The sequence below is a fragment of the Kwoniella dejecticola genome, chromosome 7 (assembly GCF_000512565.2).
Source record: "Kwoniella dejecticola CBS 10117 chromosome 7, complete sequence".
NCBI classification, from domain to species: Eukaryota; Fungi; Basidiomycota; class Tremellomycetes; order Tremellales; family Cryptococcaceae; genus Kwoniella; species Kwoniella dejecticola.
In genome coordinates, this window is record NC_089307.1 from 388,468 (window position 1) to 412,228 (window position 23,761).

The following is a 23,761-nucleotide window of genomic DNA, read 5'->3' on the forward strand; positions in this document are numbered from 1 at the left end:
CCGGTCGAGAAACGCGAGCACTGATTGGCTTCAAGATAGCGGATAGTCTCCATCTTCTGACCAGTGACTGAAAGTGAGAGGTCATGATATGAGGATGCTGTCCCAAGACGGTTAAACTCGATTCAGCGTGATGTGGAATGCACAATAAGCGATTCTCAGTCACACCATCAAAGCGGCGATCCACGCGCCCAATGCACACAAAATCAAAGGTAAAGGTACAGCACCATACTCACACTGACCGTTACCACGCTATCCGCATCCTACCATTCTACCTACAGCTTAGATGGACATCCACATATTCCATCTTTTCGGTTCTTTCTCTTCTCTCATTGGGTCCTCAATTCCTCACTGACTATATTCTAAGTCCTCGAAAACCCTAGACAGAAAAAGCTCATCTTGTCTAGTAACGACCTTTACGATTTGTCAACGAATTGTGTGTGAGTAGTCAGGGAAGCCGAGTGACGTAGGTAATATCTTACCCCTCGTCGACACCTCATCCATCTCTCGCAGAGTTGAAAGCTGAACAAGACCAGCCAGTCTCAATTCGGAAATGTACCCATACAATCCTCCGCCTGATCCTCACATACCACCTAATCATCAGCAGCAGAGAGTGATAAATCCTCATCCGCTGAATCAGAACTTCCGCTTCCCGCCATTAGCAACCGATACTCCGCAGCGATCGGTCTCCCAGCCGCAACCCTATCCCGTACACCAAGTAGCGGACCATAACAACCACACTAGACGATCTTCCCAGCTGAATCCCGAAGCATCATCATTCAATATCCAATTCCGTCCCGTGGAGATAGCCTCGCCCACGGACGGTGGTTTCGGAAGATTGAAGAGGTATCATGATGACCCGTCAGCCCTCGGAGTGGACTATGGGGATACTGGAGAAACTTTCCAAAGGCGGACCTCACCTCGAAAGAAAGCTTTGAGCAGAGCGATGGACTTCACGCCGGGGCATCATCCAGAGTCATCTGGTTTCGATCATCGATACCCAACGAGCTTGCCAAGGGAGTCCAACATTCCGCAGACGAGTATGAACCGCACTCAAACGATTCCTTCGATGAATCCGACCCCTACCCTGCATGTTCAGCGGGATAGCCAGTATTACGGGCCGGACAGATCTATACTTGGCATCGCACGGCCTGCCAGTATCTCACCTCAATTCAATTCACCTCTCACACAAAATCATACCCGAAATCAGAGCTATGCGACTCCTCCGCCGTTGAATAGAGTTTGGACATTAGATTCGGGATCTCGCTCATCCCTGTCACCCCTCACTCATGCTCACCAGGGCTTACCATTGACACTGTCGCCCATCGCTCATGCGCAAGGTCGGGTCTCACCTTCTCAGTCTGTCATCTCTGCTCCATGGGATACTCGCTCGGCCACCTCCGATCAAGGGCGAAGGGTGATCTCTCTATCGCCAAACCTGGGGAGGAAGAGGGAGGATTCCCATTTCGAAGCGGAGAAGAAATATAGAGGATATCGAGCTAAAGAAGGTGGACCCCCGAAAGCCGTATTGGGTGGTCCGGGCGGAAAGACATTTGACGAGATGCTTGCTTTGAGAAGCGCTACCACATCACCCAATGTCTCACCCGGAAAGGGCGGTATGATGCCGTCTAGTCCCTCAAGAAAGGCAAGTGGGATCAGCGCGAGCTCCAACGCCACCACAGACGACAAATACATGTACAAAGGCAAGCCGATCGAAGTCAAATTACCGCCAACAACGTATTCGCCGCCGGACACACCCCCGAAACCGCTACCTCCCTCTGTGGAGACTGACGAAGCAGTTCAGGATACATCTAGGATTGTCCCGGAAGAGCGCATACCCAGAAAAGAAGGTTTCCCATGGCCGCCATCGAAAATCCGATTCTCGCCCCCAGGTATTCCATTACCCCTATCACCGGAAATGCCAGGGGAAGATACCCTCAGAAGACCCAGCATCGGTCCGTGTCAAGATATGGAGGATATCCAGGAAGGGTCATGGAGGGGGAAACAAGTCTTGGTATCATTTCCTGACCAAGTAAGTGGTCGTCATTGTATCAATTCCTGAGATCTTTCATCGAACTGATTGCGTTTCATATAGGACTGCTGGGAGAAGCTGCGACCGCCGACCCCTCCCGCTCAGATTGATTCGGAGCAAGACATGACTAATGAAGACTCAGAGGAAACAGAAGCTGAGGTATCTGGTCTACTTCAAGCGGACGCGGAAACGACTGCTCAGGATGATGATGAGGAAACTGGATCCGTCAGCATGGTTGACGACACTATCCCTAAAGAGGCTTTCAAAGACGATCACATGGCATGGGACGAATATCCTATCTCTCCTGCTCAAGATGTCTCGTTAAGTGCCCAGGCGGATGACAAAGTCTCAGCTTCTATGGTCGACGAGAATGGGCCTGCTGGAAATAAGCTGATTCCGCACCCCTCTCTACCACCACGACCGGTCACAAGGGATGACGCTCCACCATCTTGTCCTCCCACTTTGGCTTCCAATTCGACCAAACGGACCTTCTCAGGCAAGGAATTGGGCAACTCAGACTTCCTGAAACGTCAATTAGGACCTGCCCTCCGGTGTCCAGATACGAAGGAACCTGATTCGGCTTCAATTCATGTGCGAAGCACCTCGGTAGGCTCCACCGGATCATGGAAGCGGTTCGATATGCACCCGACTGAGAGTGCCAAGGACGGTTTCCAAGATCCGGATGAAATTTGTACTGAAATGTGCGAGGTGGAGGGCTCGCCTCAGGGTAGATCAAGAATGAGAGGTTGGAGCGATGATGAAGAAGACGAATTTAGCGATGCGGGGTCACCTATTATGAGAAGTGCGGAGGCGGAAGCGGTCTCGAGCCCGGCTAGACTGGAACAGCCAATAGTGGACGACATCGAGATGAGCATTACCAAGCACGATATTCGCCAGGAATCTGAGTCGAGTCCGGCTAGGCCCCAATCTCTTGAGCACCCCAATGAAATCATAGCGGACTCCACGCAGAAAGATACTCCTGATGAATCGAACCCCACGATGGACAATGCCCAGCAATCAGCTCGACTTGACAAGCTATCGCAAAGATCGCACGTTGTCTCAAAGATGCGTGCATGGAGCCACGACGAAGATATTGACATGGGTTCTGAGGAGGCGATAGCAAGTCCAGCAATTCTAGAAAGCCAGCTACTTCCCGACTCAATGCAGGCAACAGCGGTAGATGGTATCAAGTCCGCAAATACCGTGGCAGAGCAGTATGGTGTGGATACCACTTATCCAGGCCAGCCCCACTCATGGGCAACATCGCCTGAACCTTCGAAGATGCGAGCTTGGGGCTTAGAGGATGACGATGATAAAAGACCAGATTATGAAGCGATATCTGCGCCTGCACGTCTGCCGGGACATGTCCATACGGTATCGGCTTCGGAGGAAGTGGATAGATGGCAAAATGATCGGTTCGACACTGCTGAATCCGAAGACGTCCCTCTCACAGCTACCGAAACAAATAAAGCAAAGCCATGGGATAAACAGACTGAGCTAGCCGTTTTGCAGCCTGTTGACGAAGAACCTGTCCCCGCAGAGAAGAAGAGCAAGAAGAGGAAGGACAAACGAAGTAGAGAGGAAGATAGCGAGACTCCTCTCGCCGAGTCTAAGATGCGTGCTTGGTTAGAGGATTTACCTACTTACGTTCATGTTCCTCAAGAGCTGGAAAAGTGGAAGAAGAACGATGAGCATGATAAGAGCGAGGAAGCTGAGACAAGGATGGGAGCCACGATACCTACGGTAAGCTTTATCGCACACCAATTTGCGCGAAAAGCTGACACGACTACCAGCGATCTGCTGAGCTAGACAGGCTACGAAACTTGGCTTTGGACTCAAAGAGGAAAAAGGATTCCTCCATGATAAAAGGGAAAGCCCAGGGTGATGCCGCTGCACAGAAGGCACTGGACGACATCAAAGAAGCTATAGCTGCTATGAAGGCTCGCCCAAGCGAGAATGAACCTGCCCAAAGCGGCGGACAGGAAGAGATGGAATCGGTTCGCGTCGCCAAGGATGGCCAAGCTATGCAAGTTGACGAGGTTGTAGAACAAGAAGTCCAGCCTTCATCGCCTCCGGCCAAACGCCTTAGACCGACAGCTGGGGTGTTCGAACCGCCTCGGAAACCCTCGTATGGCGCTCTAGGCATGTCAAAGAAGCCGTTCAAACTGTCGAATGGCGTGCCAACCCTGACTCCAGATGCGGCGCCCTTTGTACCCCATTTCACGTCGTTCGACTTTGCTGTCCCTCGCAAACAGCCCCTGGTCAACCCAAATGCGCCGTCTTTCGTTCCCCGTTCGAGCTCGTTCACTCTCGTTCCACCAAACCACATATCGTCGATCACATCATCGCAGTTGCCACCGGGAAAGACACCTCACGGGATCGGTCCTGCTTTGCTCGGTCCAGATTTCCTACCGTACACTGCTCCCTTTGCCCCTCTCCACACACCCGATTCTGACCTAAATCATGAAGACGGCTTGATCAATCAAGGTTCGATCGGAAGGCAGCTTCAGCCTTCCTCTTCGCCCTTCAATCCACAACAAACGTCTTCCATTCAGGATGGATATGCCTTCGCCCACCCACCGGCATCATTGAATCCGAGGGACAGAGCCGCTTCCTTGACATCCAACAGCAGTGAGACTAGATTGCGACCTATGGCAGATACTTTTGTTCCACCTCAGCGATCCGTGACATCACCTACCAAGGCTGCTCTCAAAGCAGATGCCGTACCTTTAATGCCTCCCTTTAGTGTCGCTTCTAGCGATACTGTGACATCTCCAATCGAATCCGTTGCTGTTACTAGAACATCGAGGGACGACATCGAAGATAGTACAGCTTCAACGATCATTGAGTCGTCTCCTGTCAAATCACAGTCATCGCCGGATAAATCCACGAACGCAGAGCCGATTGATCATAGATCTCCAATTAAGGAAGACTCGCCCGAATTCAACGAAGTGGAGGACCTCATCAGACCTCCTAGCTCAGAGGAGCCTATTCTCACGCCTGCGGAGATTCAATTCGAACAACATCGGCCATCCTCCGCCGAGAGTAGCCTGCAAGTCATCGCACCTGGGAGAGGCAGAGCAGACACGGTGGCGTTTGGCCCTTCGACTCCCATCGGTACTTATTCTACACTTGGTGATGATATGTCCAATGACCCTAATCGAGATGCGCATGCCGAAGACAGTGCGGGGGATCTGGACAGCTTATTCTCCAGTACTCCCGTAATGACCTCATCCAGTAAAGGGAATGAAGGTCTCGGTGCAAGAGAGGCCTCGCCCAGATTGAGCGTAGAAGGTCGAACCTCAAGAGATTCTGGTGCCAGTCAAAGAGTAAGCTCACACCTCGTCCCTCTTCCCTTCCGATATACGCACAATAGCTGATGTGTAGTATCCAGAGTGCCAGGAGTCGGTCCAGGTCATCGTCAACTTCTGACAGACTACCTCGCGACGATCGGCCATCCGCCAAGAGGGAAGAAGAAAATTCTTATCACCCCTCAGATACGCCATCTTTACCGTTGACAGACCCAATCATACCGCTGAGCGAAATTACGATTCATCCTTCACACCCTGTACAACTACCACTTAAACCAAGATCTAGTGCGGAAGAACCTCACGATGACTATGCCTTTGCGCACACGGCTACCTTGTCCCGCAATAGCGCTGGTTCACCTGACCAGAGCCATACTGCCAGACCGACTTTATCTAGACCACTTCCGCCATTTCCGAGTCAAGCTCCAGAGCCTTCAGATGCTCAGATTTTCTCGTCTCCCGCTAAAGTGGAAGAATACACTACTCCGCCTCAATCCACCAGAGACACATTGGCCTCCGCGGCTTATTTGACCGCCGATGGCTCCCCTCTGATCCCTACCCGGACCTTCGATGGCACGCCACCCAAACGTGTCAGGAGGCCGTTACCTGATATTCCGACTTGGCGACAACCTATACCGAGCATCACCCACATCTCGTCTACCCGGCGTTCTAGTGATACCATTGAAGAGCTTGATCACCCAGTGCAGGAAGGACATGAGGACGATCTGGTTTATCCCAAAGTGGAGATCGAACGGAAGGACAAGGAGTTTGATAGATCAGCAGCACCTAGTCCAACGTCCGAATCAGCTAGCAGGATCGAAAACGTCCAAAATGATGTACAACCTTCGCCGGATCCTGTTTCTGTCAACACGAAATTCCGAGAATGGATATTCCCACTGACATCGGATAATGAACATTCGGGACATAATGGGAGACCATCGATAATTAGACGACACACGATGCCACCCGGAGATGAGATGGACGACCTCGAATCCCCTCCACCGACAGCAGAAAGTGGTATGGGTATTGCGTCCACTTTCGCGGCCAGAGTCGGAGAGCCGAGAGCATATCTCAGAGCAGATGAAGATATCTCGAGGAGAACGTCGGTCGAATTCCCGATGCGGGAGGAGAAGCGGACTTTGGGCATTGTCAATGTTGATGATTTGCATGAAGGTAGCCTACCGTCAACGTCCTTGCCAAATGAGAATCAAAGGGTTGGATGGGATGCAAGGCTGGATGAGATTTTGGAGTTGTTGCGTCAGAACCGTGATGAAGACGCCGAGGTGAAGGAGGCTGTCGTTGACAGTGAGCAAGGTGAGCGGCAACCTCGACGAAAATGGTCATTCATCAGCTAACAGAGGCGATGCAGTTCTCTTAGCTCAACCGCCACGCGCTGCCTCTCCAATTGAAGCCTACCGATCCCTTCAGTCTATCTTGGAAGAGCATTCCCGACTGCTCACATCAATCCACGAGATAGCCAACTTACCTCAGACGCCTACTCCGATTCAGCTTATAACATCAGACCAGACTGAACAAACGCAATCTCAAGATCTGTTTGCCGCCATCTTGACAGGGCAACATGCGATCCTTTCCAAATTCGATGAAATAGCTTCCAGCCAGTTGTCAGGGTCCGAAACGATATCTCAAGCTGTAGAAGCTTTACAATACGCTCAGAATGCAGCGGAACAGCGATCTTTTGAGGAAGACACCCAGCGGCGGACGATTATGGCCTTGCGAGAAGAGATCGAAGATAAAGCAATCACGATTTCAGAATCTCGTGCTCTGGCTGATGTGCTGAATCAGCGATTGAAGGATACCAGGCAAGATAGAGATGAGCTGAGGGTCGCCATACAAGGTGTGACCGATAGACTTCAAGAGGTAAGCTTGAAGGGCTCGAAATTGGAGGACGAGCTGGATGGAGTGGTAGCACGAGTTCTAGCTGCTGAGCTTGAGCGAGATGCTCTGGCCAAAGCGCTCACTGAAGGGCGAGATGCGGAAGATCGGTCAAGAGGAGAAGTAAGAGAGTATCAAGAACAGGTAAGTCAGCTTTACGTCTTAGACGTAATTCTCAGCTGACATTTCATGTGCAGCTTGACAAAGAGCGAGGCGATCATCAAGCGGCTCTAGCGGAGAAAGAAAGCGAGATCGTAGATATGCAATCGACGATCCATACTCAGCTATCCGAGATCAAAGAGCACCGCGAAGCCATCAATTCTTTGCAGAACACTATAGCTGATAACGAGCGAGACAAGCTGGCGGAGCAAGAGAAACGGCAGTTGGCGCAAGAATCAACTTTGGCTGAATTGAGTCAGAATGCGCTATCTCATCAGGAAGAGCTCATGGCTCGTCTAAACAAGCTGGATGAGAATATGTACGAGTCCATGGGTAGCAGAGTGAAGGAGTATGAAAGTGTCTTGGACCGTAATAGGATCTTACAAGCTGAGGTGGATTCTCTGCGGGAGAGGGTGAGTTGAGTTATTGGTCATCATGACACCTCAATATCAACCCCTGAGATCGGTTTCCCTTTCGCTGCTGTCAAATATATGAATGACAGTAAACTGACCATCATTGATTTGCCGCAGCTCGAAGCGTCCGCCGGTCGATTCGCGAAACTGCAATTATCCACTTCGAATTCCCTCTCTGCGAACAGCGTTGCTCAGCAAGCTTTGTCAGATAAGCTATGCGACGAGATCAAGCGAAGAGAAGAAGCTGAAAAGGAGAAAGAGGAGATGCGGAAAGAACTTGAAAAGACGAAAGAGGAAAAGACGAATTGGAGATTGGTAGCTTCTGAACGACAAGCGATGGCTAGGATGCAAGAGGTGAGTCTGCTACCTTCTGTCATCTCACTATTTTACGACTTGAGCGATATAGCGTGATCGGATAAAGGACAAGGATGGCTGAGCTTGAGCTGATCAACGGAACGAACGTAATGTAGATCCGACTACAAGCTCTGAGTCAGGAGAACGTGTATTGGCGCCAATTCGCTCTGGAAGGCGATGGACGACGATACAAGGAATACATGGGTTCGAAGCCGTTCAGAAATGGGGATGGATCTGAGATGGCAAATACGGACCAATTCAATGGGACGGCGGAGAAGAAGAATGAGGGGACGTGGTATATTGAAGCCAGCTGATTGACATGGTTGTCATCACTGTCACCATTGTCATTATTGTCATAATTGTCTTGAGGGTATCATGGGATGTTTTCGTCTGGCCCGATCAATCTTGCATTGTTTTCTGTTCTGTCTTGCCTTGCGTGACTGATACTCGTATTTCATACTCATATCTCATAATCAGACTGCTATATGTCAAACCCCGCCATACGAAACGATGCATTTGTGCGAGCGAGTCTCTCAGTGACTAGACCAGACCAGCTGGTTGCAGAAATTCTACATTCGGTCAATACTCGATGTTGCGACACCTGATAAATCGGGTAATTCGACGCGCAGAGTAGCGTCGATCGACGTTCGTAATGGAATCTAATGTTTGGTGAAATCTGATGTCATCGTTGTTGACGAGTGACGTGATGTATTGTTGACAGTATTCCAGGTTGCAATTTGGAGACTGCCTATATAAAGCAATCAGAGCTGCGAATGGGCGAAACAAAAGTATGTCCACAAGAACGTAATCATTCAAACTTGGCTGAGCCGCATCCACAACACATTCACGCAGATAGCACCTTTTCTATAACCCGATAATATCATGTCCGACTTGAAAAAGGGAGAAGAAGTCTCTTGGAACTGGGGCGGGGGTCAGCCATGTGAGTCTGCTTCTTTCATGCGTTCGCGTTCACGCAGATGGACAGGATCGTAGCTGAATGTTTGCGTCTCTTGTCTGTTGTCTGTCTGATAGCTGGCAAAGTAGCTGAAGTGGTCGAAGAGGGTAAAGCAGAAGTCGAATCTAAGAAGGGAAATACGATTTCGAAGAATGCTTCGGAGGATGACCCGGCCGTGGTAATTGAACGAAGTGGGGTGAGTTGGAGATGAACAAGATAGTCTGAGGGTTGCCTCATCGTCATGGTCGCTGATGTCTGAATTTTTCATGATATCCCTACAGAACAACGTCGTCAAGCGAGCTCACGAGTTGAACGAGACTGAGGAGTAGAAGAGTAAATCGACCTCGGATCAAATAAGATTGAGTCGAAGTGTTCCGTTGTACAGCCTCAGCCTTAGCCTTAGTTTGAATTAGGAATGATAGTATGGTCGCGTATCTATGTATCCATTAATCGTTGACCATTGGTTGTTGTTTGTTGGTTGTAGCTTGTTGTCCGTTATTTAATCAACCTCCGGGCCTGCATCATGCTGATCTACCTGCACATTCGAACTTCAAGTACAGGAAACACCCAAAGAACCTGCTTGTGTCTCAGTCTATCCCGTTCATCGAAGAAGAATTATATAGTCTGTCCATCGCGTATGCGTGTATCATCACTGTCATCATCACCACCATCATCGTCAACATCGTCATCTCCCTCTTCATCTGTATATATTCACATGCGACTCAGCGTCATATAAATGCTCTGATCCTGGGTATGGGTAAGGGTATGCTAAAGAACGAAAAACTGAAAAGTAAAAGTGATAATGTAACATACGATATAGATAACATGATTGTCTCGCAAGATTCGCAAGAAATAATCTTTATGTATAGATCTGTTATACACCTCTCAAGAATAAATGACTCCGATAGACTGACTGGGTAATCTGGTCTAATTAACGTCGACATCTCAAAAGAGTCTTGAAAAAAGGAAAGTGAAAAATAGTCCATATGTCACAGATTAAAGAATTTGGTGTGGTATGTGTTCATTTGCGCGAAATGCTTTCGCCTTCGCTTCGCAATTGCCTTGTTCCGTTTCGTCCCCTCACCTTCCCTCCGTGCTTGTATCAAATCGATAAAACCCCTAGAACGCCGAAGAGGCGTTGGTCTGTGCCCAATCTCTGGCGAAGGTACTGGCTCTCAAGAATTTCTTGTTGGCGTATTTCTTGTACACATAGACCGATTCGAAATCAGGTTCGACCAATCGTTCGCACAACAAAGTCGCTCCTGCTACCAATTGCGATTCGGTGAATCCAGAGTAAAAGACGAAACCTTCGTTCTGTAGTCCGAATAAATGGAAAGATCAGTCGCGAAAACGTGCAATCGAGTTGAACACAGTGAAAGAGGGAAGGCCGGACTCACCCAGTCACCACCCAGCATCCTTCGTGCGAGGTACATACCCACAGCAGCAATCATGGAAGGTTTACACCTCAAGAATCGGTGATCGAGCAACGTCACTTCCATGAGGAATTTGGATAGCGTTCTCGTTTGGATATCATAATCGTCCGCCTTGGAGATCTTTCGGACCCAGGAGTAAGGTGAACAGTAGGATGAGATTGTGAAATCTAAAGTCTGAAGTATAATTCTCTCTCCCTTCAAGATCTCGTCCTTGGTGTATCCGTTCTCCGTCATGTAGACGAATTCGTCGACTGAGGGTGCCAAGATTTCCTCGTACTTCGCAGCGATGAACATAGCTGTCACTCCTACCAATTGGAGTTTGACTAGGGAGACGACACGGACGGACAAAAATCGGTCGACGAGGTTGACGGCGATCCACAAGGTCTCGGGTAACATGTGGTATCGCAGGTGTACTTGCAATAACCAATCGATAAGGGTTGTTCGCATCGTCCTGGCAACATGACGGATCAGTACAGTACGAAGGTTAGACAGACAGTGACGGAGTGGTTCCACTCACCACTCAATCTCGGTTTGGAAATCCATGTATCTTGGATTCGGCATGACTGATTCCTCGAGTACCTCCATATGACCAAAGATCTCGTCTGCGTACTCGGCGACCATGGTGGTGTCGAACAAGTCTACATCGTCCTTGAATGTCGATCTGACCAAGTCAAGTTGTTCCTGGGCGGCGTAAGCATCTTCTTCTGACATTCTCAACCAGTCCTCTTCGTCCTCTTCTTCCATCTCCTCTTCCTCTGACTCGTCCTCGTAGGCCTCTTCATCAACAGTCAACATGGGCATAGGCGCGGCCGACGATTCTAGCCTTCGCGTATCAACGTCCATCTCCGACAAGAGGTCTTCGCTCTTGATGTCGGCGGAGGGGAATGCGGTGGATGGGGTGGTCTTGGATCGGTGAGGGATGGAAGCGATGGGTCGAGTAGGTTGAACATTGTTGGTTCGGGTTGCGAGGGGTTGTCGGACTTCAGCAGAAGGTTTGCCTCCTGCTTTCACTAAGAGGGGCTTTTTGTCAGCTACTGTTACTCGCGAAGAATGGTTCAGTGCGCATGAGCAAAAACTCACGAGGCTTCTTAGCATCGTCGATTGGTTCTTCTTTGACGATGTTGGTGACTACACCGCCCAGAGCAGTCCGCTTGGCACCAGCCTTGACAGCGACAGGCTTCTTGACCGCTCCGGCGTTGCTCGAGGTGGAAGCCACGGAGACCTTTTGAGCGGGACCAAGGTGAGAGAGCGAGGTCTTGGTCCTGAGACCAGCCTGAGTGGGAGCGGCATTCTCATCGTTACGTGTACGACTTGCTGCTCGTCTAGGGTTTGCTGCCTGAGTGTAGGGAAGACATGTCAGCTTGTGCATGCTAACGCTGAAATGCGACAGATCGTTCATCACTTACTCGGGAAGCCATGATGAATGAGAGTTAGTTCAGAGGAGATTCGAGGGGACGTAGTTGGACGACTACTTGCTTGAGGATTGAGCTTGATGAGTGGGGCAGATACGATGCTTGAAGGTGTCAATGCAATGGATGCTGAGCAGAATATGAAAGATAGAAGGGAGTTATGAGACTGGACTAAATATGATGTGAATGTGGAGCGTAGTGAAGGAGATGCAAGGAGATGTAGTGGAAAGAAAGGTTGAATGATCAACAAGTCATAGAGTAGGAACCAGGAATTAGGTGTTGACTTGTTTGTCGAGTTGACTTTGGGTTTTACCGGTGTGTCGGTTCGTTAGGGTCTTGTTGCGTTTTTCGAGGTGATATCGATTGTCGAATGCGTTTGTAAAAGAATGTATATATTTGGATCAGAGTAGATGGTCGACAATCAGCTAGACGTAGGAGAGGAGAGAGGGGAGGATGCGATGAATTAAATGCAATGTAGAATGAGAATGAAAATGAGAATGAGAATGAGAATGAGAATGGATCAAAGTAGATGTATTTGATGGATGTTTAGCTGCTTGGTCGTATGGTGAGTGGGCTGGATTAGGGTAAAAATCAAACCAAATCCCGAATGAAATCAGTCGCACTCACTCGCACACAACAAACAACATCCACGTGGCAGAATCATCACACAACGTATAACGCGGCTTTTATCTCCTTTAAAATGTGAATACCGTTATAGATCATAGATGTTACCCTGGGACAAACAGCACATCTGATGGGATAACTGCTCCTGCATCGTACAACATGCATCATACGTAGTAGCAAGAAGCGTATAGTGGAAAGGGTGCACAATAAACAGCCGGATACCCTCAGTCCGATATGTCACCTCGTTATGTGCATAAATACAACAAGAAAGCAAGACATCCGTCACAAATACGGAGTGCGGAGCACGATGACTTATATATTCCTGGTTCTTTGTTTGAGAATAAACATGGTACAAAGGGATCATCGCATTGCCCCCATTCCCACAATTGCAACAGATGGTGTAGTCACCCACTCGGACTGATTACGATAATCTCAAGATCTTCCATCTTCTTCTTCTACACTCGCATATATATACATTTCATTTTAATATGATGTTTAACGGTGACTTACAAGCAGAAGTAAACATCGTATCGTATAACAGACAAACAAGGTTTGACTAGATTCCATAAAACGCCATAACCTCATTCTTCCGACTACGAGTATGAAATGACCCTAACTCTTTTGATTGGCATGACATGTTCATCTCCTCTTATCAGTTGTGCATATCTTACCAGATCAATACTTGATATGATGCTTCGTCGCGACCAAGTTACCGTAAATCGGAAGCATAGACCCGAAAATCTTATCCATATTCTCATGCCATACAACTACAGTATACAGATGCAACGCACCGTCGCACAGTCAACATGTACATGTCGTCATACTCCCGGGTCTAGTACAGGCACCCATAGCATATTTGTTTTGTTCGTTGTTGGCGTCGGCGTCGGCGTGCCGGTCAACCTCGAGCTTTGACATTTCGCACCTCAGCGTCGGTGTATCTAAGGTGGGTCAAACAGAGCGTCAACGAACATGTTATATATTTCGACAACATGATCACGCTTAAGATAAACGATCAAAAGCATGCTGAAATGCTGACTGATAGTAGAAGAATCACATATACATTCATCGCACGACCGTGACCAAGATCAAAACGACTTCTAAACTCCTTATTTCAGAAGCTCATCTCAAATCTGTATAATGAGGTATAGAAAACATGTCTTTAGTTACAACCGATCCTACGCCATATAATCTACCCCATCGTCCTCACCTGGACCTCAGGTGCTTATCGCGTTCTGAAGGTCCTACCAGTCGCGGTCCTCCTTTCAGCCGCTACTTCAGGCTTGGCTCTGTTCAGGATCTTGAGGAATTCAGCTACTCTGTATCGCATTCGCGAGTGCATGTACGCCTTCGAGCATTTGATGTGGTAGTGCAGGTAATCCCGGAATAGCTGGATTCGGTTGATCGTAGATTGCGATTGTGTTGGGTTAGCGAAATGTCGAGGGAAGAGGACTATCCCGGCAACATAAGAAATTCAGCTCAGTACGACCACAATTCGATGTGCGCAAAATCATGACAGCAGTCAAGTCATTCCAGTACGGCTGACTCACCGAAGGTCACGTATCCCCAATCTTCCCCGTTGTGCAGTCCTGGTAGATGACGGATCTCAAGCGGTGGTTCTCGATTGGAGTATCGCACTTGAGGGGCATTTTGGAGCGCGTTGAGTTTTCGAGCATCGACGAATTCCTATCACGCATTCCAACGATGATCAGCATTAGCTATAGCATCGTCAAGACCTGGGCTTGGCTCATAACAGTGCACGTGTCGCATCGTGAGAGAAGCGAGTACTCACCTGCAAGAACACCCTTCCAAACACTTTATCGGTCTCCTCTTTGAACACCGTACTGAAGACGACCGTGACTCGATCGTTTGAAGCTTGGATATATATAGCTTCTTCTTCTCTATATCGTACAACCTTGAGATCGCCCTTCGTCTCTCCTTGTTCTCCTAGATCTTTCGCCTGAGCGCCAGCGGCGTCTTTGTAATTCGCTTGGAGGGAAGCTTGTTCGGCGAAAGCAGATAAGAAGGGGGAAGACATTGCTGTGGATTTCAGGTGGGCAAGTTTAGAGATCAATGCGAGGCGGTCGTCTGTATATCCAATTGGATTAGCAAGAGCGTAAGTGTAACACGACACCAAGATCAAGGATGGACAGAAAGCGACATAGCACCGAGCCAGTATGGAGACCATCATGAAGACACTGGTTCGAGCAATGGGATTACTCACCGACACCCTCAGGTATCTTCTCCAGATCGATTACCAAACTGACGTTGTACTCCGGTTCAGTCTCTTGTTCACTGAGCAAGAACCCCTCGTATTCAGCTTGCAGGTGTTCTCGCGCGCCGTACTTGACTAGGTCGGGCCAGCATTGTATGCCCATCGAAAGGAGTATCTGGGTTTTGGAGGAGGGGGTCGATAGGTGGAATCGCACATTATCGTAATCCACAAATTGGATATCTGCTCGGGATGGTCTGCGTGAGAAGTAATGACATGTCAGCCCCCGATCCTGAAATGACTGTCAAGGCCGAGTCCGGAGCACGGGATATCTTCGTATCGCCAGTTGGTCGTAGAAATCCCATTATACCCGGAGAGCACTCACTTTTCGAACCTGTCCGTAAGGACATCGTTGATGATGACGCTGTGAGACTATGAATCGCTTGTTAGCTGTCCGTAGATTGCATCGCGTGCGATGGATGAGGCAGCTCACTTCTAATAAAATCATCCTGCTTGTGTTGTGGCCTTAATGTGTGGAGATACCGAAGCTTGAGTTTGTATATGATGTTCTGTGTGCGACACCGATATTGACGACCGAATGCACGGCGACGACGAGCCAGCAGCAAGCAGCAAGCTGTGACGCATCATACCATACCCTGAACCTGCCTGGTGCCCACATCAATTATCAGGCTGGACGTTCTAAAACCGGATAAACTGGTATCATGCTCATGAAGAACTTTTATTCCGACGGAAGCAGCTGACTAACTTTTCGCGGTGCGGTTGGACGAACGTCTCAAAGATCGGCCATTAATACCAGTGTTTTGATCACAACAGCGGACGATGTGAGAGGATATATGGATTGAAAAACTACGACAACAATTGACATATGCCTATTGCCACGACATCGCCATCTCAGGAATCACACGCGCGACGCAGAATCTTCAGTCGGACTCACATCGTTGCCTTCCTGATTACCATCCTCTCAATCATTCTCGTCCACTTCAGATCGTTCAAAGGCGTTCCGGCCGGTACGAGGATACGCCACTTGCCAACGACCTTTTCGCATAACCCCATTTCCCTGGCATCCTCGATCACGACCGTTGTTCCTGCGATAAGATTAGAAAGCACCATCGCTTCACCTGCCACAGGCGGATTTAGCACGATGCCCTCCAAGGAAGATAGAGAATGGAATAGGTGAGCTGCGACTCCCAAGCAGATATCGTGGTTGGTCGTCAGTGCAGGGCTAGGGGTCAAAGCTGATTTCGATGAGATGGTAGGCTGGCGGTGCATATGGATCAATTTCATTCGCATTTCAGGTATGAGTTCGACAGGGTATACACCGTGAGTCATGGTCTTCCCTGTCATGTCGAAGCAAAGGGCGACGTCGATGTATAGTATGAGCAGCTGGCAGATGGTGGGTTTCATAAAGAAGGAATGACCTTACCGAGGTTTCTGAGAGAGGCGCAACAGCTTTATTCGCATTTGGATATGCATCATCGAATAGTGAGGGTTCTTTCGACTCTTGGTCTCTTGGTTAATCCGCTCCTAGATTCTCTGGCTGACGGTATCGAATTTGTGAAATGGTAGGAAGTGAGCTGAGATCCTTGCCCGAATGACTAGCTACCCATGAAGTAGACTGCTAATCAAGCGACGACGCGCGGATGAGTAGGAAACATACATATTTCCTGTACTAGCTAAGAAGATGCCTCAGTTCAAAGCCGGCTCAAGGGAGTCGGGGGAACATCTGAAATCGCACAAGGCGATACATGACGGTGAGTGGGGTTATACGATATCATGATATTGGACGGCCAGTAGTGAATAGGGGCTGATAAATCTGAGCGATATGTCGTCTTCAAAAATAACAGGTCTGGAGAAATACGATAAGTTCTTGAGAAACGCCCTGGATGATAGTTCGGAGTATAATCCCGCTAAATTGAGGGAAATCATGGATGGATTCAAGGAGGTTCTGTTCAGGTCAGTCCTATCGCACAAACTCAGTCAGACCGTAATGCTGCATCTTGCGCTATTTCACGGTGGATTGTCTACACGAACAAAGTTGAATCTGCAGTGATACTGATACGTTGCTGCTTCCTACCGCAGACATCTAGACGAGGAAGTGCATGATCTAGGAATGGACAGTATGAAGAAAGCTGGATGGACATTGGAGGAATTGCGACGTATACCCATGTGATCGACCCGACCTTACAAAATAGACCTGGACCGGCGTAGATTTTGTGCTTTGATTATCAACTCATCAAGATGTTATCTTTGTATTTGTACAGTAGCATCGTGCTACTCAGGTATTACACTGAGACGCGTTTCTCGTCGCCCCTTTCTCCTAGTGCCACTGATCTGTGTCTCCCGCTACTCCTTATTACCGTTGTATTCATGATCACGCTCATCATATACTCATACTCATTACGGAGTCATTTACCCTTACTCCGTCAAGGTAACAACGCGAATACCAATTTCGATGTGTATTTTCGAATACTAGGGCAATTTCGAATTTCCCGCCCTGCCTCCTTTGGCCTAACAACCGACGTAAACTTAATCAAACGGAATTCTCCTACTAGTCTTCTCGCCCTTGGTCTTCCCCATTCTTGACGATCAACGGCGAGTGCCCAGCGCATCTACCTCTTCGTGAAAACGCTAAATGCCGATACGGACACTTGACCAAGTTCGACCTATTGACGCCTTGAAGGTTGCGGAGGGTTAGGAAGGTAAATGGTCCGGTGAAATACTATTCATGCGATACCGATTTCATGAAGTGGTATCCTACTTACTGTCAAGTGTGAAAAGCAGCTGATAGAATCATTGGGCCAGTTGCCGGGCAGCGATGATAGAAGACTGACCGGTGCGGATCATACGAAGTCACCATTAGAGTCAAATTTGAGCTTTGACCTGGTATAACCTAAACGACCAAAAAGCCAAAGCCAAAGTCACCATCATCATCACGGTCAAAGGATGTCTTGAAAAGTCGAGGTCGAGGCTTTGCGACATGTTTTGATGGGAACAACCATCAGAAGAGGAACGACGATAACACAACGACCATGATTCTGCTAAGCTTTAGTTGACGCGCACAGCCCTTCACCGTCGGTGATACATCACCGATGAAGGTACACAAACAAAGTCCGTTGATGAGCTAGGCCAACTGGTTCCACACGAGTAGGAGCTCATGTACCTACGTACGCTTCCTTGCGATCACTAAACATAAACATAAACATGGTAATAACTCCTTCAAATCCCGATCGGAAGGAGAGACAGACTAACGTTGCTACAGCGCTCCTTTCCAACGGCAACGGTCACGGGGATCGTGACTGTCATTATGGTTCTGATCGTACCAGTTCATGTTGACCAACCAAGAGGAATTCCTGACGAGGGCAACACCAGAACAAGGACCTCACACAAATGCCTCCCAGTATCGAATTCGACCTAAACTCATATTAAGCTCGAAATCCAATTCCTCCTACTTGAACCTCCTTCGTAAATTGATTGAGATCTGCCATCTGCCGTTCTCCTGTATTTAGCCGAAAGTCACGCTGACAACGAGGCACAAGTAGGAAACACACAGCCATCATCAAGAATGACAAAAGAGGCTGTGACCGTGCACACGAATTCCGATTTTGATCCGGCTCAAGAAGACAAAGCGAACCTTGCCGATCCCGCAACGAGTCACACAGCGGGCACGTCATCTCCCTCGAAGTCTGACGGTACTCGACAAGAGGGCGCAAGGAGAGAAGCTCAAGTTGTGGTGCCACAAATCAACAACCTCATCTATAGCGGGGATATCAACCTCGAAGAGAAAAAGAAAGAGAACGAGGGAAAAGAAGAAGGAAATGATAATCCAAAGAAACCCTCAAATATAGATGTCGCTTTTCATCAACCAACACCAAGAACAACGACACCAACCACGTCAACCTCAACGTCAACCTCATTCCACCTTTCATCCTCTTTTCAAGGTACATATCCTAGTCTACAACGAATAAGCCGATACCAATTACAATCACGATCACCCACCAGTAATACACCTAGCAAGATGAATAACCCTCAAAATCCAAATCCCGAATACCCGACAGATCCACATCCATTCTCGCATCAACATCCGTATCCAGATGCGTATATGGGATTACCGCCACCGCCGAGATCAGCGAATCCCATCCAGCCATTATATAATCGACAACCCTTACAACTTCCTTTTACCGCAGAGTATTCCAGCAGCAATCCAGATGCAGTCGGTCATTCTCAAGGAATAGCTGGGACCGCACCTGGACCATCCACATATCCTGATCAATTTGGGCCAGCATATATCCCGCATCCTCAATTCCCACCACAGCAGATGACTTTCGTCAATCCTCGTACCGAAAACCCCTCTCATCATCCAAACCCGCATGCCTTTCCTCATATACCTCACGACAACAAACGCAGAAGAGGAAGAATGGCTACCGCTTGCATAGAGTGTAATAGACGCAAGCAGAAGGTGAGCCTGTCTCCGCCTACACAAGTCTTGAACGTGGCTCAATCCTCTGTTGGTAGTGTGACGGTGTGTATCCGTGCGGTCTGTGCGTCAAACGAAAAGTAGAGTGTAGATACCCTACGACCGCCATGGACTCCTCTCATCGCGCATATACACAATCAGAAGCGGGAAGACACCATTCATACGGTTCTGCTGCATATTCCACCTCGCCCACTCGTCAACCCAGCAAAAAAGCAAGAACGAGTATCGTTGGAAGCGACGATGTGGCGGATATCAATGAGGGAGAGTCGATAGCATCGTTTCAAGGGAGAAATGATAATCGAGAATCAACACAATCCGGCTCATTATCTCGAGGTCGACGAACGGAGTCTAGCTGGGACTTAGGCAATGCTCAGCCAGCGCAGTCAAGTAAGCCGATTTAGCGAGTCACGGGAGCAGCTGTACGGCGCTTGTTGACACTGTTTGCTGGCGTGTCGTTCTAGGACCGCCGCATCCCTTCCAACGACATGCTCAACATCGGTCGAAGCCTGTCGCATCCCACCCCATCTCTTCTGAGCGAAGTACGCCGGTATTAGCACGCATCGAGCCTACTGCCAAAGCTAGTCCTGAGTCAGGGTTAGGTAAATTCTGGAGGTCGTATATGGACCACAAACCTCCAGCGACAGCTCGCCCTGCGCCAACAGTGTCTACTTCGGCTGGACTGTTCATGAGCGGCCTGCGAGTCGACAGCAACGCGAGCGATCGGGATGAGATCGGTTCATCGACCGGCTCGGAGAGACTGATGGAGGAGAATGAAGCGCGCGGAGTGGGCAGTATGAGAGTGCACACGGGACCATGGGATGATGGGAAAGGCGAAAGTGGGTACCCATACAGATTGTCCTGTTGCCCCAACGCACACAAGACGACCAATTGAGTCCCTGACCATGGTCGTTGATGCATTTATACTATCTTTTTTGCAACCTCAGAAACCTTTTTCGGGACCAGTCATTTCGGTCCACAGCTTGCCGCCAAGGTCATACGAGTAAGTTATCCGTTATCCCCTTATGCTCCGTGTTATCACAATGTGCTGACGGATCGCGTTGCCTCCTCTTTTAGAGCATGCCGACAGTGCCACTGTCCGATGTGCGACACGCGCCGTACCGAGGTACCTCGAGACTGGACGGTGTCAAGCCTTATACCCTGGAATCCCAGACTAGGGACCTGATCAGCCATTTACCAGCTCAAGACGAGTGTGATCGATACGTCGTCCGCTTCTTCGACAGATATAACAGGTAAGCTGGTCAGCAACATAGCCTTGAGATTGCCTACTGACTTCGGAGGTTGATCAGTCACAATGATATCCTGTATCAACCTGATTTCATGATATCATACCACAAGTTCTGGAACAATTACAATATCAACCGATCTACCGAAGTCGATCTGAGGTATTTATCGTTACTTTTGATTGTCCTCGCCTTGGGGGTATTGCTGGACCACGATCCATCTCAAAAGGTCAATAGGCAGAACGAAATCGACCAGCTGCAATTGACCGATAGACAGAAATCGGTAATTGGCGGGATGATGGATCATCTCGAGCTTCAGACGCTGAGCTTGAAAGACCGAGAAGAGAAGTCATCGAAATGGTCCTGGGCAGCTAAACGAGCATTAACGGAAAGCTCGAACTTTTTCGGCGAATCAATGGATACTGTTAGATCGGGATTGCTCGTCAGTCGCCCCACATCGATTATTTAGCATTCGCTGATTCGTCCATCGCAGATATCGCTATATCTGAATGTTTGTAGGAGAGTGCCGGAGGCTTGGGCTGCTATAGGCACTGCCATTCGATCTGCTCAGGCTCAGGGGTAAGTCGACCAACCTGTATATCTTTCTGCCCGCGACTGACGGGTATGTGGCAGAATGCACGTCGATGGATCTAGCTGGAAAGGCATGACCACGAAGGAGGCGGAATTGCGGAGGAGACTCTGGGCGCGTGAGTCGACGATCGATTGCGATAATGCCATGCAGCTAAATTTGATTGCCACTCTACAGAGCTGTATGCTGTCGATCGGTCAGTCCGCCGCGCATCTTAGCCCTGCTTGACACAGGCTGACATTCGGAGCTTAGGTCGATATCCTTGTTCCTCGGTCGTCCAGTCTGCATACAGGATAACGAGTTTACCACTGCTGAGCCATCGAATATGCACGACGAAGAGCTTGAAGAAGCCTCTACCATTTTCCCGCGAGCGCTGAATATCCCAACGAAGACGACTTTCCTGATCTTGCATTATCGGTTAGCAAGAATCATCGGCACAGTCCAGCTGACATGCTTCAACCTGACTCCGAGGAAATATGCGGATATCCAGATGTGCGAGGAGCTATTCATGAAGTTCAAAGAGGATTTGCCGCCACATTTCAAGTTGGACAGAGAAGGTACCGAGGTCAGTCTGGACTCGCAGCAAGGGTATAGCTGGTTGCCGATCCAACGTCAGACTTTAAATTCGAAATTCCACTTGGCCAGAATATCGCTTCACCGACCGTACCTCCTCAGATCGCTGTCACTCAGAGCTACCAAGGCACAAAGCGTCAATCCGTATGTCATTAGTAGAGATGCGTTGCTGCAAAGTGCGATGGCGGATCTGCAATTGCGGTTCCTCTTCAATGAGCTAGACCCCCTCGACAGATTCAAGTGGATGACGGTAGGTTTCAAACGCCCATCTGGTTCATTGTCGTATCTCACTTCTTCACTATAACTGACTTTCTTTTGGGTCATCAATACAGGTCGCATCAGGCTTCAACTCGGCAACGATATTAGGCATACTTTGTCATATGGGCTACCAAAATGCCCAATTCCCAAGAGGATCACTCAGAAAGATATTGCAAGATTACATTTGTCTCGAGGAGAAGACATTGAGACGAGATGAAGCGCTAGAAACGGAATTGATCGTACTGAAAATGATGGAAGGGAAAGCGCTGGAGAAGGAAAGAGAAGAGACGGATATCAGCATGCGAAGTGCTCAAGCTAGTGGACGAACGACACCTGCCTCAATCGGATCGGGAAAATACGGTGTGCCACACCCGTCCCCAATTGAGCAGCGACTGGACTTGCAGATTCAGATTCAACAGCAGAATCGACCAACCATCCCAATACAGTCTGGAGATGCCCAGCGACCAGCTTCATCCGAATGTCCAATACAAAGGCAAGGTCAAGCTCAGTTACCGGCGTCCGGTATACAAGTCGACTTATCTTCGGACGCTTGGAGTTTACCTCAAGGCACCCAAGCGCAGAACCACGTTTGTGTCTGTGTCGATCAGATCGGCGCGCTCTCTTCAGCTCAAGCCCAATCATCCTCCCAACAGCAACAAGAGCAGCAACAACCACATCATCAGTATTATCCAGACGCAGCGAATATACCAATACCCGCTCCGACCGGCTTATCGAGATCGACACCGTCGCTATCTACCGCTTTGGGATTCCATAACAACATGAGCGTCTATAACTACCAAAGCAATCAAGACCAGTTACGACAGGAAGCAGTGCAGACGCAGGAACAAAATCAGAACCACAACGAATGGTACATTCCATCAGATTGGGATCCGACTACGTCCGGATTACCCGATTCGTCCGACCCGTCAGCGTGGCAGGCTCTGCTGGGCATGGACTGGATGCGCGATCTCGATTTCGACTTTGAGACTGATTTCAAGGTCGATAAAGCGCAGGCGGGTGGCGAAGAAGGTGTCATTGGAGTCGGGACCACGTCGGAGCAGAGAAACGAAGGTGGAAATACGAGCTGAAAGGGAATCGGACGCGCTGGATTGTATACAAGACTGTTGCCTACAATGTGTTTACAGTATTTGCTGGTTTTACGATGTGGATAGGACAATCGACCACGGCATACTCTAAACATCACCCATTATCGGCCATATCGTGAAAAACCCAGTTCTCTCATGTATGGATCAGTGGGGCGGATGACGCGACGGCACCATAAGCCGAATCAATGCGATACAATGTACTTGGTGGCCCGTGCACCGCGTGTGATGTTGCCCATCCTTGTCTATTTGTCTTGCTCAATCTACAAGAGACAGTACTTCAACTGACTCGACTCTCTGTCACTTCATTCTCCTTTTCCTTCTCTTATCTTTCTGCATTCTCTTTCCACACTGCGCATCTAATATCTGTCATACTTTGAAATCCAATTCACACAGTTTGTCCGCGCAAGACCACTGCTGTCTTTGCCTTCTGCTGACGCTACTCTGCATACCGCGTACTACTGTACGGTGTCTTTTGCTGCTCGTACTGACTCTATTCGTCCATTGATCGTGCGGACGGGAAAAAGTAAAGCTGACGTCAGCTGCCTCATCCGCGTTTGAATCCTAGCTCTGATCTCATTCAGCTGAACATCCTGTGCCTTTGCGAGGTGATAAGTTACGAAAGCGATCATCCAGTAGAAGTAAGTTGACTCACGGTATCTTATCTTCCTCGCAGCGCCTTGAAAGGAATACCATCGAGCTGAGTTGACCAGATC

At 48.9% G+C, this 23,761-nt stretch overlaps 6 protein-coding genes across 6 annotated transcripts; 4 read left to right on the forward strand and 2 right to left on the reverse strand.

Annotated features, from left to right (window-relative positions):
* Positions 1–550: 550 nt before the first annotated feature.
* Positions 551–8,470, forward strand: I303_105780 (uncharacterized protein; the record flags this gene model as incomplete). The annotated part of the gene is made up of 8 exons (XM_018409092.1): positions 551–2,029; positions 2,093–3,772; positions 3,823–5,358; positions 5,424–6,651; positions 6,707–7,374; positions 7,428–7,802; positions 7,920–8,156; positions 8,273–8,470. 8 exons carry the CDS (start codon positions 551–553, stop codon positions 8,468–8,470), a joined length of 7,401 nt encoding a protein of 2,466 aa, XP_018261364.1.
* Positions 8,471–9,038: 568 nt separating this feature from the next.
* I303_105781 (uncharacterized protein) lies at positions 9,039–9,440 on the forward strand (the record flags this gene model as incomplete). The annotated part of the gene is made up of 3 exons (XM_018409093.1): positions 9,039–9,096; positions 9,189–9,307; positions 9,393–9,440. 3 exons carry the CDS (start codon positions 9,039–9,041, stop codon positions 9,438–9,440), a joined length of 225 nt encoding a protein of 74 aa, XP_018261365.1.
* Positions 9,441–10,230: 790 nt separating this feature from the next.
* I303_105782 (uncharacterized protein) lies at positions 10,231–11,962 on the reverse strand (the record flags this gene model as incomplete). Its single annotated transcript, XM_018409094.1, has 5 exons — positions 10,231–10,425; positions 10,509–10,995; positions 11,062–11,554; positions 11,625–11,880; positions 11,951–11,962. 5 exons carry the CDS (start codon positions 11,960–11,962, stop codon positions 10,231–10,233), a joined length of 1,443 nt encoding a protein of 480 aa, XP_018261366.1.
* Positions 11,963–13,799: 1,837 nt separating this feature from the next.
* On the reverse strand, positions 13,800–15,294 carry I303_105783 (uncharacterized protein; the record flags this gene model as incomplete). The annotated part of the gene is made up of 6 exons (XM_018409095.1): positions 13,800–14,026; positions 14,125–14,260; positions 14,367–14,662; positions 14,799–15,043; positions 15,172–15,218; positions 15,280–15,294. The coding sequence occupies 6 exons, from the start codon at positions 15,292–15,294 to the stop codon at positions 13,800–13,802; spliced, it is 966 nt and encodes a 321-aa protein (XP_018261367.1).
* A 654-nt stretch (positions 15,295–15,948) lies between these two features.
* I303_105784 (uncharacterized protein) lies at positions 15,949–16,977 on the forward strand (the record flags this gene model as incomplete). Its single annotated transcript, XM_018409096.1, has 6 exons — positions 15,949–15,980; positions 16,064–16,127; positions 16,191–16,289; positions 16,456–16,558; positions 16,652–16,760; positions 16,887–16,977. The coding sequence occupies 6 exons, from the start codon at positions 15,949–15,951 to the stop codon at positions 16,975–16,977; spliced, it is 498 nt and encodes a 165-aa protein (XP_018261368.1).
* Positions 16,978–18,369: 1,392 nt separating this feature from the next.
* I303_105785 (uncharacterized protein) lies at positions 18,370–23,030 on the forward strand (the record flags this gene model as incomplete). Its single annotated transcript, XM_018409097.1, has 11 exons — positions 18,370–19,263; positions 19,320–19,668; positions 19,743–20,117; positions 20,226–20,281; positions 20,356–20,531; positions 20,589–20,964; positions 21,016–21,101; positions 21,156–21,229; positions 21,289–21,307; positions 21,364–21,934; positions 22,017–23,030. The coding sequence occupies 11 exons, from the start codon at positions 18,370–18,372 to the stop codon at positions 23,028–23,030; spliced, it is 3,990 nt and encodes a 1,329-aa protein (XP_018261369.1).
* Positions 23,031–23,761: the final 731 nt, after the last annotated feature.